The sequence below is a fragment of the Ascidiella aspersa genome, chromosome 3, assembly GCF_963924565.1.
Source record: "Ascidiella aspersa chromosome 3, kaAscAspe10.2, whole genome shotgun sequence".
NCBI classification, from domain to species: domain Eukaryota; kingdom Metazoa; phylum Chordata; class Ascidiacea; order Phlebobranchia; family Ascidiidae; genus Ascidiella; species Ascidiella aspersa.
The window spans coordinates 37,729,810-37,748,322 of NC_139449.1; the positions used below are offsets into that span (position 1 = coordinate 37,729,810).

Below are 18,513 nucleotides of genomic sequence, written 5' to 3' on the forward strand. Positions count from 1 at the left end.
ATTTGTGTAATGCCGATATTAATGCTAACTCTTGTTTGTGATAGTTATTAACGCTCATCTTTTACACTTAACCAAATATATACTAAAGAGATACATTTGTGTTGTTTGCTTATTCCTAAGGACAGAATAGAATTTATAATTACCCGGATAGAACTCACTTAGCGACTTTAGGTTTTGTTACTTATTAAACGAATATAGGATATTACCATAAGTTTCTCAACATAACTAAAAAGTCGCTACAAGGGCAACATAGACCGCAGGCGGGCTTAGCGTGCCGAAATATTGGGGGGTCCGGGGTGCTCCCCCGGAAAAATTTTTACGGCCGCGCCCTCTAGATTGGCTTAAAATGGTGCCAAAAATGTTTTAACAAATGTCAACCATGTCATTTTACGAATTGTTTTGCATTTTGCCTTAGCTCAAGCCCTACTTTTGTTGGCCCACGTTGTGAAAGCAATATATCATTTTTCATGAAAAGGGCACTTTTGCCCCCCCCCCCCTTCTTTCCCCCTTAGCAAAGGGCAGGAGGGGCGCTTGCTCTCTCCGGCGTCCCTGTTCACAAACCTAAGGGAAGTTACGATAATATCGTATAATTAAATCACGATTTGTGCGCCGAAGATTAGCTATGACAAGTTAACTTTATATTTATTCGAACGATTATTTTGCACAATGTTTTTTTTTAGTATCTGTACCTTCATCTATCTACCAGTTTGTGGATCTGACGGAAAGACTTACTCGAATAATTGCAGTTTGGAAGTAGAAAGTTGTATTTCGTGAGTAAAACCCAAGAGCAATTTATTTGTGCAAAGGTGGTCTTGCTGTTTGGAACTTTAATTTTATTTAGACATTTTTTAACCAACATAGTAATGTTTTTGCAAATCTAATTTTTAAATTTAAATAAACAAACAATTCTTGTATTTCATCTGAACGATAAGACGGCCTGACTTCATGTTTCTTATCAAATTTACCGTTTTGTTCTATTTGGTTTATTTTATCAAGTGTCTGCAACCTTTTTGGTGACGACCCAAATACTAAGCGTAAGTAAAACAATAAAGCGACCTATTGAACTTTTTACAAACACAAGAAACTAACATCAATAACTACGAATCCGATTGACATGAGTTATTTCGAACAATATATTAAGTATTATACGAACCAAAAAGTGCACCCGGCTGTAAGGCGCACTGTCAATAAATTGCTATGATTAGTTTTTTGTTCATACATAAGGCGCACCGGGCTATAGAACGCACCCTGTTTCAAGAAGTAGTTTACTGTGTAAGGCCGTGGTTTATTTATATAATAATAGTATCGGTAATGGTTTTGAGTGTAGTCAATAAAGCACTACCGTACTTGATACATACATTAGGCGCACCGGTTTATGAGGCGCACGATCAATTTATGAGAAAATATAGATTTAAATTCCGTAGAATACGGTATTGGGAAAAATCTTGCTGCAACCAACTTTAAAAATCAAACGGTACAAAACAACTGCAGTCGGCGACCCAAACAGAAATCTAATGGCGAACCATAGGTTGAGAAAAAATGTTTTCAACCGTGTACGCGTCCCTAGTGTACATCTGAATAGCTTTGTAATCGACTAAAACCATTTGATCCTGTCGAACTAAACCATGTAAACTGCAGTAGGCCACCCAACCAAATTAAACAGCCAGTTGATTAAATTTAGGTTAAAAAACACTGTTTAAACATCTCCGCACCTCTAGTATACCTCTTGACTAGCTTTGTAAACGCATAAAACCATTTGAACCTGTCAAACTAAACCAAGTGAACTGCTGCAGTCGGGACTTGCAAAATCAAACAGCCACACATTTTGGGTCGCGAAGCTAAGAAACACCAATCTATTCTTAACTTGAAAGAAAACATTTAAAATTCGAAACAAACTATAAACTGGACAACATATTCTGAATAATACTGTTCGACATCCATTCCACGGTTAATTCTAAACGCTTGACTTAGCCAATTGTATTAGTAACTGTTAGTGTTTGTGTTTAACAACACGCCAATATATTTTCTATCAGGTCCAAAAGGGGAAACGGGGCGATAGATTACGTAGAAGCTGGAAGCTGTCCCTGTGACAAGTAAGTGCAAGTTGTAGTTTTGACAAAAAGTATATAAATCTTTGATCTCTTCTTTTATGGTTGAACTGCCAACGAGGATGGCACACATTTTGAAAGAACAACGGTTCCATGATTGGTTCTTAACTAGATAAATCCAACATATCTCAGTTGTTTAAACTGAACAGTTGTTCCATTTACTGCTGAGGTCGTGAGTTCGAACCTCACAACCGGCTAGCTTTACAAACAGAACGCAGCAGGCAACGGTGCAATGGTTGTTTCTCTACTCGCACCCCCTGAACCTGTGTAGCTCAGTTGGTAGAGGGAGTTTTTAAAAAAAGTTAGGGAGATCATTTATCCTATCACAAATTTGTAATCGTACATCTTTCGCTTAGTATTAAAAGCATTTTATATAGCACATTTTGAAATGTGGAACTCTTCGGTAAAACATGCGTGGTTTATTGGATGGTAAAATGTGAAAAATACCAAGTGTGCAGTTTTTGAATTTTCAACATTGATTTAAATGTAAATCTTAGACCTCTTCTTTTATGGTTAAACTGTCAACGAGAAAGGCACACATTTTAAAAGTACAATGCTGCTGTGGTTGATTCTTTACTGGATAAATCCTGCATATCGTGTTACAATATGCCACCTACTTTGTATGGGTTTTGATATTCATTCTAAGTTTAACTGCAACCTCCAGTCATTATCTTAAGGTTTATTCAAAACGTTTACAAAATTAAACCTACTTCTGTTTGGGCTTTGATATTCATTCTATATCCAAATATACAACTTTCAGCTAAAATATTTGAGATTATTAAAAATAAAAAAATTTTACCAAAATCCTCTCAGCAATTTGTGAAACCCTTCTCAGTAAAATAGATTAGATTTTGGCTAAAAAATCGGTTAAGGAACCCTGAGTTGAGGGTTTATTCGATTGTAGTACAACCGCCGTATATTTTCAGGCCGTGCACCAAGATCCTTGCACAAGTCTGTGGAAGCGATGGAACAACTTACGACAACGAATGTTTGATGGAGATTGGAAGTTGCGAATCGTAAGTGAACACAATACGAGTACACTACAATATGTCACAACACAAATAGAGCACAATACGAGAAGACCACAATACGAATAGACCACAATACGAGTAGACCACAATACGAGTAGACCACTATACGAGTAGACCACAATACGAATAGACCACAATACGAGTAGACCACAATACGAATAGACCACAATACGAGTAGACCACAATACGAGTAGACCACTATACGAGTAGACCACAATACGAGTAGACCACAATACGAGTAGACCACAATACGAGTAGACCACAATACGAGTAGACCACTATACGAGTAGACCACAATACGAGTAGACCACAATACGAGTAGACCACAATACGAGTAGACCACAATACGAGTAGACCACTATACGAGTAGACCACAATACGAGTAGACCACAATACGAGTAGACCACAATACGAGTAGACCACAATACGAGTAGACCACAATACGAGTAGACCACAATACGTGTAGACCACAATACGAGTAGACCACAACACGAGTAGACCACAATACGAGTAGACCGCATACGAGTAGGCCACAATACGAGTAGACTACAATACGAGTAGACTACAATACGAGTCGACCACAATACGAGTAGACCACAATACGAGTAGGCCACAATACGAGTAGACCACAATACGAGAAGACCACAATACGAGTAAACCACAATACGAATAGACCATAATATATCACAATACAAGTATAGCCTAGAATAAAATACGAGTAGCTATATTTACGAGTAGACTACAAAGCGAGTTGAACACAATACAAATAAACCACAATACGAAGTAATTCGCATTTCAATTATTGAAAATAATCATTTATTTTTTGGTAAAATTAGGTTTTATCCTAATTTTTGAACATAAAACAATTTGTTTGCTATGTGATGTGCTTTTTTGGTTGAGTCATTAATTGTAATCAGACCAGTTTTAATAGTTTAGCGTTTAATTTTTTATAACAATGACAATATTTTGATGTTTACTTGCTCTAATACTGACTTGACTGGGACTTGAATTGCGCAACTGATTACTTGGACTGAGACTTTGTTATTTTATGAATGACTTACATACAACACTGTTATCGGACATCTGTAATCCCATTTACACAGCTGTCCAACAATATTGACCTCTAGAGATACGTGACAGCCAAAGTTTAATGCAGTTCATTGTGAAAAAAGACGCACTTTTTTGTTTAAGTGTGGCGAACGGGAATGGAGAAGTGACGAAGGTAAACGAGGGAATTTGTCAAACACCAGCAGCTTAAAGATGGAGAATCTTGCAAAGAAGTCATCAGCAATTCTACTTTTTTAATTACTCACGTTTATCTTCCACGAATGTGCAATTACCAGCTCAAATTGAAATACCCACTGATCAGAACCTAAACAACAGTAAAATGTCCTGATTAAGGGGTTGCTTCTGGATAAGTAAAATGGCTAAAATTGCTTTCGTAAATGACGATAAACCTCGTCTAAATTATTTTATAACAGACCGCTTTATTCTTTGTGCATAAATTTCTATGATTTTACAGGGCAACTAGAGCGTACTTTTTAAAAAACATTTAAAAATATTTGGGGCTAAAGAATTACGAAAGCAATAGATCCTATTTCTAAAACACATATCGCCCGATTTAATATTTTTGACGAAAGGTAGATTTCGCCAAATTAGGTTTAGTAAAGCAATTTATCAAAAACTAGGTGCTCCTCCGTTTCTTTGTTTTTGACTGGATTTATTAAAACGTTAACAGAAAACTTGTTGCACGTTATTTAAGGAAATATTTTCAGTATTTTAACCTAAGCGCGAATAATTACATCTCTCTGATTATTTAATGTTTTCACGCATACGTATTTAACCAATAAATATACTTTTAAACAGTTTTCAAAATTATTTACTTTGCTCAAAGATAATACTTAAGTATTCTATAAAACCTATGTAGTTTTAAGTCAGTTTAGACCAGCCTTTCTTAACCTCGGGTAAATTTACCCCTGGTGGTAAATTTCCTCACTTTAGGGGGTAAATTAGCTATCAATCAAAATATCCACATCAGCTTACGAGACAGAAAAATAGTGCTAGCTGTAGGAATTGGTAGCATAGTTTCCTAGAACTGCTTTTTTGAAGCTAGCCTAGTACCCTATTGATTTTTTATCGCCTCGTATCGAGAACGTTATGCTTTGCTAATCGATCATTTTTTTAGTTTCTTGGCAATATCCTTATCTTTCAGTTATTTCATTAATACGTCATTTACAGATTATTAAACAGATTATTAAATATGCGGACCCCTACCTAAATTTTACCTAAAACTCAATTAACATACTATTGAGTATTCAGTATTGTGATATTTATGCTACTCAACTACTGTACTGTGTGAAATTGTTGTTTGAATAAACAATTGACATATTACTGAATTAAAGAAACTAGAAAAAAGTGGGGAAAAATATACAAATAAAGACAACATAGGCTGACAACCAACCCGCTACATCTGCACAGCAGGGGAAGAGGGCCAGAGGTTTTTAGCGGGATTTGCACCTCGCACTGTTAGGACTTAGTCGCCCTTCACCAAACGATTTTCCTCGGGGATATAAATAAAAAAGGTGACCCAAAGTGCCATGTCGAAACTTTGTCAACGTAAGCAAATTTAATTAGAGGGCTGTTGTTGCCTTTCCTGAACTAAACGACTAATCCGTGGTTGAGGGTTTGACAATGCAACGAATGTCATCTTCGTCCTCTGCCTCATATCTATTTAACTACATCCTGGTGTTTTCATTCAAATATTAACTGACTATGCATGCCACTCACCTATATGCTTACCGGTACATATCTATTGGCCTAACAGTATTCTCCAGCTGCAAGCCCTGGTGTCGTTCCCGCCAATATGAGATAAACCAGGGTCGGCAACCTTTTTCTATTCGCGGACCAATACCAAACTCAGAAAGGTCTATGCGGGCCGCACAAACTGCTATCTAAGAATTTTGTTACTAAAATGTTAGAACAACTTTTAATCAGTTAGGCCTCGAATCTTTTTTTGCACTTAAAAACGTGTTTAATTACATTTAAGGAGGCAGTAAAGTGTTGCGTAGCGAGCACGATTTTATTTTGGTGCACTAACATTTCTTTCACGTTTTTATTACATTGCGGAAAATAAATAATAAAAAATGTCAAAAAATATATGCCCAAAACTTTTAAATAGGCTACGTTTTCCGTTTGTTCGCGACGCTCTTGGCAGCCTTCCACGGCGCAACGGTAAAGAAGCGCTGATCTAGTTCAAAAGACAGATTTAAAACGTACATGAACTGGACGTAGAAAGATCATTTGTGCGAAGCATGAAAATTTTTCGCACTTACGTGGTTAAAATAGTCAAAAAGTAGGCCTATTTGAAATAGGCTCATGTCTAGTGTCAAAGAAGCAGCCGGATCCGGCCCGCGGGCTGTAGGTTGCCAACCCCTGAGGTAAACTTTGGTTGCACCTCATGCTTTCTATTACGTAATGGACGAGCCAATTCTGATTTGACTGCAATCGACATGCGTTGGCTTGAGCTTGACACCTGTGAAATTAAAGAGAGAAATGGAAGAAAAACGATCGCTTTTCTTTTTTTCCCAAAATTCGTCAAGGTAATCACGGACCCCCAAATCCTTTCTCACGGACCCCAGGTTGGGAACCACTGCCTTAAAAACCAAGTAAAATATATTGCTTTTCTTGTGTACCTTGTGTAGGCTTTGGTTTTTTGTTGTACATGCACTACAGCAATAAGATTAAAGTTAAAATAACAACATGGTCAGAATAAAACACAGTTCGCAATAAGACCAAAATAGGTCAAATGGCTAATAGTTTGAATAAGGTTGAAATCCGAATAAAACCCAAATGGCCTGAATAAGGTCCAAACCTAGCCCCAAACCCACCCCTAACTTCATTACTAACTTTCATTGATAATAATTTCAACCCTAGCCTAAATTATAACCCCAAACGACGGCAAATATTATAGTGCGAAAAAAGCGCTGTTCAAACAGAGGCGCACAACTGTCAATGCCAAGACTAATATTGGAATGCCAGCCAAATTGTCACATACCTTCTCCACTATGGTTTTAGATTAAAATTAGGCCATTTATATCTTGATCAGAACGCTTTAGGTCTTATTCCAACAGGGTGAGTTCATATTAGCTCTTATTTTGTCATACATAATACTCGTACTTGGGTAACTAAAGAAACGTAAACACTGTCAAACCCTCGCAAGAAAAAAACAACCTTTTGATGTATTACTTCCAATGCACCCCGCCGAAAAAAAGAGCTTACAAATTAGAAAAATATTTAAAACTGCAATAGACACATCTGCGCCAAAAGCCAAGACTTGTTACAAAATTTGGATGTGCTAATCATCTGAAAGTTGGGTATGTTTGAAAGTATAACGTAGGTAATAAATTTATACCTAATTAAAATACCTGCATTGGTGTATATTTCCTAAAGGGATGGAACTGTGAAACAACAAATAGACTAATCTGTAACTGTGAATATACACGCAATGCACGCAATGCACGCAATGCACGCAATGCACGCAATGCACGCAATGCACGCAATGCACGCAATGCACGCAATGCACGCAATGCACGCAATGCACGCAATGCACGCAATGCACGCAATGCACGCAATGCACGCAATGCACGCAATGCACGATACATACGAATACATACGAATACATACGAATACATACGAATACATACGAATACATACGAATACATACGAATACATACGAATACATACGAATACATACGAATACATACGAATACATACGAATACATACGAATACATACGAATACATACGAATACATACGAATACATACGAATACATACGAATACATACGAATACATACGAATACATACGAATACATACGAATACATACGAATACATACGAATACATACGAATACATACGAATACATACGAATACATACGAATACATACGAATACATACGAATACATACGAATACATACGAATACATACGAATACATACGAATACATACGAATACATACGAATACATACGAATACATACGAATACATACGAATACATACGAATACATACGAATACATACGAATACATACGAATACATACGAATACATACGAATACATACGAATACATACGAATACATACGAATACATACGAATACATACGAATACATACGAATACATACGAATACATACGAATACATACGAATACATACGAATACATACGAATACATACGAATACATACGAATACATACAATACATACAATACATACAATACATACAATACATACAATACATACAATACATACAATACATACAATACATACAATACATACAATACATACAATACATACAATACATACAATACATACAATACATACAATACATACAATACATACAATACATACAATACATACAATACATACAATACATACAATACATACAATACATACAATACATACAATACATACAATACATACAATACATACAATACATACAATACATACAATACATACAATACATACAATACATACAATACATACAATACATACAATACATACAATACATACAATACATACAATACATACAATACATACAATACATACAATACATACAATACATACAATACATACAATACATACAATACATACAATACATACAATACATACAATACATACAATACATACAATACATACAATACATACAATACATACAATACATACAATACATACAATACATACAATACATACAATACATACAATACATACAATACATACAATACATACAATACATACAATACATACAATACATACAATACATACAATACATACAATACATACAATACTGTGATACATTAGCATACGCCACAAAATAAATGAATATTCACAAAAAGGATAATGAAAGTATATAAAACGAACAAAGAATTGAAACAGTTAGAAACAACAAAAAGAGCATAATTTTAAATTGCCGACACATTTATTTCGCGATAAGGCTGGCGCTTTTCTTTGTGTGTAAATATTTTTATCAAAATACGTCACAGTTCGGTTGTTACGCATGATTTCACACGCACGTTTTCAGCAGCAGCTGTTTTATTCTTATCTTTCTTATCTGTTTAATTATGATTATCTTTCTTATCTGTTTTAATTATGCATTAAATGTATAAGTATTGTAAAATAATGAAAGACACACACAAACATATGTGTTTAATAACATCTGTGATCTAGCCCCTCGGAAGTTGCTTTATGACCAACGATTACGTACGATTGCCGTAATCGTTGGTCATAAAGCAACTTCCGAGGGGCTAGATCACAGATGTTATTAAACACATATGTTTGTGTGTGTCTTTCATTGATTGATACGGACTGATGATCCCCCAGTGTGAAGTTGCTTGTACTAACAAAATGTGCAAGTATTGGCGGATGGTTGTTTCTCGACTCGCTCCTCTCTGAGCCTGCATAGCTCAGTTGGTAGAGCGACGGTCCCGGCTTGACCGGAGGTCGTGAGTTCGAACCTCACTGCAGGCCAGTTGTTTTTCTGGCTTGCTCTGGTTGCATCGTAGATCGACAGATTCGGCGAGTCTGCGATGGCTTTTCGGTGTACTATTGTAAAATAAGATTGGCTTCTACATAACAGTAAGCAGTTAATAAATGTTCAGATTAAGAGACACTCTTAATAAACTTAAATGCAACTTGCAAATATTCTTGAGTAATTTTATTTCTCTTTTTTGTTTTAAAAGCAATTTGGTATTAAACATATAAACATTGTATAACAGCATTGACCTATAAAATAAAACTAATCAGTTAATAAATGTTTAGATTAAGACACTGTTCATAACCTTTAGTGCAGCTCAACAGTTGAAGAGCATGGGGTTGGTGTCCAGGGCCACCCTGGCTTGCCTGAGATGATAGACCCCTGGCATACAATTAATCAATTACAATCCTGTTTAACGTTAAGTAACCTATCAAACTTTGTCAGGGTTATATGTACTTCTAGTATACAGAACATTTATACATTTATGTATATTGTTTTATCACGCTCATCTTACTATATTGCCATTACCGTTTTCTTTAAAGAATTGTCATCCTACATTATATACTGTTACATTTTTACAATGGCATGACACAACATATCATTGTATACTTGAGTGCATTTCAATCCCTTTCTGCCAAAAAACGTTTGTTGACAATGTTGTTATCTGACATGGTGTCACAGACTAACAGCTTCATGTTTTTCGCTAACATATATCTTGTGGGACTGTTTTTAACTAAATACTGTTTGGCAGACATATTCGCTACAAAAATTTGATGGAATGCTACAGGAATTGTCTAAGATATTTTTTTGAAAATTCAATTTCTTTTTACCCAATTCTTGATTGTTGTTTTTTTAAAGTGATGCTCAGTGACTGCTGCATCATTTGTGATGACTATACATCTATCAAAGTTCATTGAGGTGTGCTGTAATCTACCTGGTGGTTTTTGAATGCAAGTCTTCAAGCGCGGCTTGTTATATGTGAGGTAAAGCCTTTTAAAATGTTGTTTTGATTTACCAAAGGACCTTTACATTAGGTTTTACTTTTACCCAGCTTGAAACTACTAATATTTCTATCAAAAACAATAATATTTGACCATTGATGTAATAACTTAACTTCTCGACAAATACTAAAAGTTAAGGTTAAGGTAATTGTCCTCATGGTTGTTTTAATTAAAATTTTGGTTTTAGTTGCTAGTATATTAAAAAGGGTTTAATATTTCAATTCTCAAAGTGTGTGGATGGGTTGTGCAGGTTATTAATTGCGCTGTTTTCATTTAGATGATTGTTAAAGTTTGTTAAGAATAATTCTTAAATGTCAGGCTTGGGTCAAATTGTAAAATGAGCATTTGCATCTATCGGCAGGGTTGCGGAGTTGATTAAACAACAAAAAGTTTGACTTCAGCAAAAAAAGGTTAAGTGTGATGCTAAATTTGTTAAATCTATCAAGTAGGTGTACAGCCTGTATTTAATTTTTTTAACTACATAGGCTGGATATAAAGCAATCTCATTATATGGGTGTCTTATAACTCATGCGCCAACCTATCAATTTACTGTGTTCAGCCTGATCAGTTTTACATACTGAGCATTCGAGAGTCAGACTCTGGTGGTCTTATGGAGTCCCTAGTCCAACTTCGCAGCCTTGTCAGGCTACTTCCCTTGGTAGCATATGTCTTGAAAGTAAATGCAAGATTGTATATAAAACAATATTATTATTTGATTAAACTCAGTTTGCATACATTTAACCAATTGATTTGTTTTATTAAAGTGATTGTTGGTGAGTGATGTTTTTCAATGAATACAGCGGAGTTCAACATCATACAGATTTGCCGAACGATAATCAACTAAGTTACAACACTTTTGGAAAAAAAGATATTTCAGTGCGAACTTGGCTTGTTCTGACCGAGGTATATATATAATACATTTGTATAGCCTTATCTTTGTTTAACATTCCTTTTAGTTGATGATACCTGTACTTGCAATTTTCTAAATTCCTACAGTTTTTATAGTATTATGCAAAAAATCTTACTTTTTAGCCTTTGACCGTTACAAGAGTCTACTTTTGTTATCATACTTTTCTTTCTGTTATTTAGAGTTTTTCATTTTGCTTTACTGTTGTATTTAGCTGTAATGCACTTTTAATACTTATGTTTAAAGTGTTGATAATGAAGTATTTTGTATTCAGATTGAAATATATCTAAGTATATTTATATATCTTTATTAAGCGTTTATTTTAGTTGTCGATATGTGACAAATTTAATGCACTTCTAACATTTTTGTTTTTAGTGAATGGAGCATTTGTGATTCGAATTGAAATATTTTTATATATTTGCATAACCTATATATATAGTCGTCTTTATTATTATTATTTTTAGTTGCCCATATATTTACATACAATTTGATTTCCTACAGTTTTTGTATTTTTTTAAATTCTCATTTTTGTGCTTTTGACAATTACAAGAAGCTACTTTTGTTATCATACTTTTCTGTCTTTTATTTTTCAGATCAAGAGACACAAACAAGAAAAAGTTGAACCTAGAAAATGTAAGTTTTTATCCTTAAACTGCTAAAAACTAAATATTCTGCCTTTTTTGATTTTCTAACCTGGAAAATATTTGCTTGCAAAAAATAAAATAAGTTTTCCCAAATATTTATTAATTTGTAAATAAACAATATTTATATTTTAAGATCACACATCGACAAATTTTAATCGACTATATTTACAAAATTGTCGCTAAATGTTTTTTGTTTTTATTCCTCGCTTCGACTCGATTGTTCACTTTCCAAGTATTGCTTTGCATATTCTCAAATTGTTTTCAGTATGTTCAATTAATTTCTTCTTTTTTCTTCACTTGAATAATCCTCGGCTTTCTTTTTTGCTTCCAGAGCTCGTTCGTAATATTTCACCGCATCAGTGATCCGCGAGGTTCGCTCACACACAGCACCGAGGTTGTTTAAACAAAGAGCGTAAACATAATGCTTGGAAGCTTCGACGCCGAAAGTTGTTTCCATTAAAGAAATTGCTTTTTTTAAGTTTCGCTCCTCACTTTCTTGATTATCGATGAAATATTCGCTATATTCGATGTAACTCAAACACCAAACCAAGTTTAAAACCTGAAACTTCTCGCCGACGTTTTTTATTTCAACAACCTGGAGTCGGATGTCGCGCATCAGTGGAAGCACGTGATCGCGCACAATGGGCTTCATTGTGACGTCACTTTCAATCATCTTTTTGTTTGTGTCCATCAACTCCCGAGCACAAAGCAGAACACCCTCAACTGCTTTCTCAGGATCCCGGTCATTTGCGAAAATAATTGAAGATATTTGAAAAAATAAAATGGATTCCAAATATTTCTTCTCTTCTTTCAGTTTAATTCCAAGTTGTCGAAAATCTTCCGCTGTCGTTTGACCTTGGGCGATTTGCTGAAGGTCACCCGCGACGCGATTTGCTCGAAGAAAGTTTTCCTCCTTCACAGAGGTCACGTATTGTCGGATGAGCGCAAGTGCAGTTTCCCTTTCTTGAATAAAATTATTTAAGAAAAAATTCTGTGTTTGTTTATTTGGCTTGGAATAAAATGTTTAATACGAATTAGATTGTTTTCTTACATTAGTAAACCTATATTTATAACTTAGTTTTTACATTAGTAAACTATTAAATAAATTATTATTAAAAGCACTACAATTGTTTAATAAAATAACGAAAAAACACTTCAATCTTACTATTTGAATCAAAATAATCTTTAATCGAGTTTCTTGTTCCACCTGCAACGTAAAAATACAAAAAAGTTTATAATTTTATTTATCCAATATGACGTCATGCCGTGGGAAAAAAACAACTTCCTGAAATATAAGATTTGGTGATTGTAGGTACATTAGTTAAGTGAAGATTATCTCGCCAAATTTAAAATTTAGTTTTTATTTTAAAAGAATATGTTTTTACACTAAATTAATTTAAGTTACAAAAAATATTTGAAAAATAAATTTGTGAAAAATGTAAGGATTCTATGATTGTGTCATCCTGTCGAGTAATTGAGTTTAAGAACCTAGTTTTGTTGCTAGGCAAATCAAACCTAAAATGCTGAAAGTAAATTAGGTTGGTAAAACTCTATTAAAAAATATATATAGACGGGATATTTTCTACTTTTTTATTTTTTGATCACGAACATGTGAGTCAAAGTAAAATTCTATATAAAATAAATAATGTGACATGACTTTGCAAGGCGACTGAAAGCTAGTCTAAATTAGCGTCAGGTGCCTGGTGGATTAAATGTTAAATCTCTGGTATACAATTAATCATTATTTTTGTTTTCACGGCGCATTCATTCAGGAAAATATATTTTTTGTAAGGCGATGGTTTTTTCGTTAATCCACCTGCAATGTTTAAATATATCCTTGTCCTACTATTGTTTTTTGTAATTCAACCAACTAACTAAGGTGTTAATGAAATGCTTAATGTATTTAATGAGCTAGAGCAGGCTTTCTTAACCAGGGGTGCGAGAACTGTTTCACGGGGGTGCGGGGATGCTGAATCAGACACAGAAAATGTATTACTGTAATTTAATTCCTTTCTGGGTTAAATGTAAAACTAATTCACATTTTGGTAAAACTAATTTACATTTTTTTTTGCGTTACTGTGTATCAGTTACTTGTATAAAACTCTTTGTATATGGCCGTATTTGTCCTAATTCTAAATAGAGAAATCAGGTGGCACTGTATAAAGACAAATTGTATTTGATTCTCGACAAGCTTTCCCACAACCGTGCTTTCATCAGGATGTGGGGCTCAATCGGGATTTGGGCTATATGTCACACTACACCTCATAGCAGGCTGTACTACACCCATCGTGCCTTGAAGCGCAGGCATCGTAGCATAATTGTTTTTGCGTCAGTAACACGCTTTTGCGAGCATGTGCCTGTGGATATGTTAGACGTCACCATTCTTATCGCCTTTTACTTGCGCCTGTGCTTTTACGTGCATTTTAATTGTTTTCATTTATACTTTGACCTGATGAGACTTGACGTAAATTCATCGGAATAAGGCCTAAATTCTTTGGAATAAAGCCAAAATTCAGCGGAATAAGGAATAAATTGAACGGAAGAAGGCCTAAATAATCCCCGAACCTCTCGGTAGAAGGTATGGGACGATCGGGGACTATCGGTCTGGCAACGGTCGTTTTGGTGACTACGTTTGGACGCCCTAGTGACTAGTCTGACCGGCGCTGTCAGGGCACCGCTGTTTTGGCACCAAATTTTTGGTCCTGTTTGGATATAATGGTGGGTACGGTAATGGGTAGGGTTAGAAAATGGGTTGGTGTTGAAATTATTAGGGGAGTTAGTAATGTACTTAGGGGTGTGGTTTGGGGTTAGTTAAAGTGTTGTTTAGGCCTGGTTCTGACCTTTTAAGTCTTATTTCGAATTGTGTTTTATTCTGACGTTGGTGTTGTTCTTATTTCGGTCTTATGGCTGGAGTCCGTGTGCAGCAAGAAAAAAGGGAATAACCACTGAGCTAGAAGGATAAAGTTTGTAAATTTTTTCGGTTGCTTACTGGTAATGTCATCTTACTAAGAGTTTTTCACAAACTTGAAATTTGTAGTTAACGTTTAAGGTAGGCTTTCCTACGTTAAGCCGAGACAGTCTCGGTTTCAGGGCTTTGTCTTACATAAGGTAATATGAGGACTAAGAACTGAAAAAAACTTTCGAAATTAATGGTTGACTTTAAGGTAATAATGTAATTCAGTTTGCTCACATGTAAAGGTTTAGTTATTAAACTTAAGAGCGAAACTACTTCAATACCACCTGTAACCTCTAGATACATCAGCCTGTCCAGTTCTTCCTTGTTTATAAATCTGTTTTCTATCAAAATTTAAGTCGTACATCCAACATAGCTCTTCCCTTGTTTCTGAAATATTCATGTGCTCTGGCCTCTTGATATACAAATGTAAGCTGCAAATATTCGATTTTGTGGATATTTCTTGTTTTTATTGCTCGTGACTTGCTTTACTTTAAATGGTGGTTTATTTCTCAGCAGCCAATTACAATGTTAAGTCAGACCCAAAATGTTTTCTTCACTTTACAACTCGATCGCTTGAAAAATTTACACCTACTTAGTAAGTTTATTAAAAACCTTTCTCATTTTTAAATTTCTGACTAAATATTTACACTTATGTATTCTGCCTAAAACTTTATTGGCTCACTGTATTCAACTTTTCTTAAAAAAATATATAATAAAAACTTACTGGCTTACTTTGTATTAACAATGGCCTGGTTATTGCTTTTATTTTACTAAATCTTTTCGGATTACAAAACAAAATACACTCAACATAAGCAAAACGCTCACACATTGTATTACTTCTAGCTGAAACCATTACATAAGTTCACTGAATAAAGGTATTTTAAATAACAAATCATCATACGGAGTAGTTGCATGCTGTAGTAGGCTACATTTGGATAGCATCTCTCTAATATATTATCGCAAATTTGAATTAGAAAAAACAGTGCTAATTAGAGCAGTTAAGAAAATATGATTTGCCAGAAGAGTTATTTCATGACATATTTTCACGCCAAGCGATTGAATAATGAAAATAAACAGTAACTAACTGAAAAACTTATGTTTATATGGTAGTAAACCACGATTACTGATTGAAATACCTTGAGTCGATGAGGCGGCATCTCCCAGCTGTCGAGAGGATGTACTCGGAGTGTCAGTGCTTGCTGGGCTGACTGCTTGGTGTGAAGACGATGAACTCGCCGCCGAGGTTACTGGCAAACTTGTTGACAAGGACAGAGAAGCAAGGTCACCAGTTAGGTGAGTGGCTGTATAAAGTAAAATTGTAGCAAACTTTGTATAAATACTTGCGCGTTCATGAAGTCGAAGTTTGCTGCAAATATTAAACATAATATGCAATGTACAAACATAAAGCAACAAATATATATAAAAATAGCAAGCAAATACTTGAATACCTGGCAAAAACACTCCTGTGCGAGAGGAGAATTGACTCAGAGGCAGCCTTTCCCCCTCTTCGGATGCTGGTGCGTCGAGATGTAAAGCTTTGGAAGCCTCGATCGCTTGTTGGGCCGCCAGTGTATGGTTGAACTTGGAGAAATGTTGTTGGAGTTCGTCTCTCACCGCCGCCATCTTGGGACGTTGCAAAGGATCCTGTTGCCAGCACTTTCTCATGGTCTTCTGAAGCAGGTTGATGATATCTCTTTCTTCCGTGCTGAGAGAGCTTTTGTATTTCTCGATCTCAGCACAGTCGGGTCGTTGTCCTTTGGTGACTGCATCTTTGATTGCCAAGTTATCGCTGAAGGTGGTGTAAGGCTGCTGTCCACTGATGAGTGCGTACAACAAGACGCCGTAGCTGAAGGTGTCCTGCTGTGGTTTAGGCTCCACGCCCGGGTTGGTCAAAACTTCGGGGGAAGCATAAGACATGGTGAGTTCCTTGCGATCCTGTGAAGCCTTGGGAGCTGAAGTCTGGGGGGCTACGACGGTCGTGGTGCGAGTAAATGAGGCCAGTTTGGCGGCGCCGAAATCTGCCAGCTTGCATCGCATGTCGCTGTTGAGGAGAATGTTCTCTGGCTTCACATCGCCGTGAATTATGCGTTTTTCCGATGAAAACTCGTGGGCGAATGCGAGTGCCGTGGCTGTTTCCAATGCAATGCGAAGGCCCAGCAGTGGCTTCAGCACACGGTTAGGCATTTGAAAAATACCACCCAGGTCACCACCCTCGTAATATTGGGTAATAATTCCAATGTTGTTGGACCACTTCGTCCATCCGTGGACTCTTGCGATATTTTCGTGGTTGGCTCTCTGAATCATTTCCACTTCATCTTTCACCCTGCACATTATGTTCTTTAAAATCTTTTATTTTTTTAACATATCTTAATAGGACAAGACAAGGCACCTTGCAATTAGAGCATTTGTTTGAACTCGGCCAACAGTGAAACACTTAATGGCCACATATCCAAGTTTTGAGTGCTGTCCCAAGATCACCAACGCTGAGCCCCCTTCACCGAGAACACACGTGTCTGGGTAGCACCAGATCTCATTCGCCTTGTATTCTTTCAACTAGGAACGTAAAATAAATAAATCAAGCTGACTGGATTCAAAGCTTTTGGTATTAAAATTAAAAGAAAATTATTAAACTTAAAACGAGCAAATAATAGCATTTTGAATAAGTTTTTCTGGTCGAAACTTTATTGATCTTCGAGGATTGGTACTTACATCAAATACACTTGACATGGCTTGAGTTGAGTGAAATGTGTAGTTGAAAGTTAACAACAGACAAACTAAGCAAGCTATTACAAAACAAGAATAAAATGGTTAATTTCATAGGTTTTTACATTACTAAACTTTAAATTCTTTCCAAACTTCGACGTTCTTTCTGTCTAAAGACGTAACGAAAAGGTTTTTATATTTCTTCATAAAAATATGCAGTAGGTCGACGTCATGTTGGTCATACAATGTAAAAACAATGAATGACCACTTCAGGTAACTTATTTTATTGAATAGGTAAACCAGTCGTTATCAAATTTTTATAGTTGGTGGCACACCAGCAAAACACAAAAAATCGCGACACACTATGTACAAAACAGCAATATCATAACCCAGTGTTTTTAAACCTTTAAAATTTCTATCCGCACTTTTTTGTTTCGGAAAATTTCATCCGCACGAAACCAGCGCAGTAAGACCTTAAGTTTTTACCTTTAGTTTATTTTCAATGAAAGGGTTTGTGTATTAAAACTGTGTAACTAAGTCTTGACCGATTTAAAATAGATAGCTCAGGCTGCAATGAACCACTACGAGACTATATTAGTACCTGTATCACATAAGTGGGCGCACCAGCTTATTTGATTACTGTA

At 35.5% G+C, this 18,513-nt stretch overlaps 1 protein-coding gene and 1 long non-coding RNA gene across 2 annotated transcripts; one reads left to right on the plus strand and one right to left on the minus strand.

Annotated features, from left to right (window-relative positions):
* Window positions 1-726: 726 nt before the first annotated feature.
* On the plus strand, window positions 727-3,124 carry LOC146162847 (uncharacterized). The gene is made up of 3 exons (XR_014494684.1): window positions 727-770; window positions 2,034-2,093; window positions 3,035-3,124. It is a non-coding gene; the product is annotated as an uncharacterized LOC146162847 (long non-coding RNA).
* Window positions 3,125-12,484: 9,360 nt separating this feature from the next.
* Window positions 12,485-17,945, minus strand: LOC146162848 (uncharacterized). The gene is made up of 6 exons (XM_083383580.1): window positions 17,876-17,945; window positions 17,556-17,719; window positions 16,615-17,489; window positions 16,303-16,467; window positions 13,376-13,417; window positions 12,485-13,173 (listed from the first exon to the last, which is right to left on the minus strand). Exons 1-6 carry the CDS (start codon window positions 17,891-17,893, stop codon window positions 12,485-12,487), a joined length of 1,953 nt encoding a protein of 650 aa, XP_083239706.1. The 5' UTR covers window positions 17,894-17,945.
* Window positions 17,946-18,513: the final 568 nt, after the last annotated feature.

Bases quoted from the DNA above. Each gene is read 5' to 3' on its own strand.
- LOC146162848 (XM_083383580.1), bottom strand. The intron at 16,468-16,614 runs GTATTCAAGTAT...TACTTTATACAG, and splicing joins CACAGGAGTGTTTTTGCCAG to CCACTCACCTAACTGGTGAC. The intron at 13,174-13,375 runs GTAAGATTGAAG...ATTTTATTCAAG, and splicing joins AGATTATTTTGATTCAAATA to AAAGGGAAACTGCACTTGCG.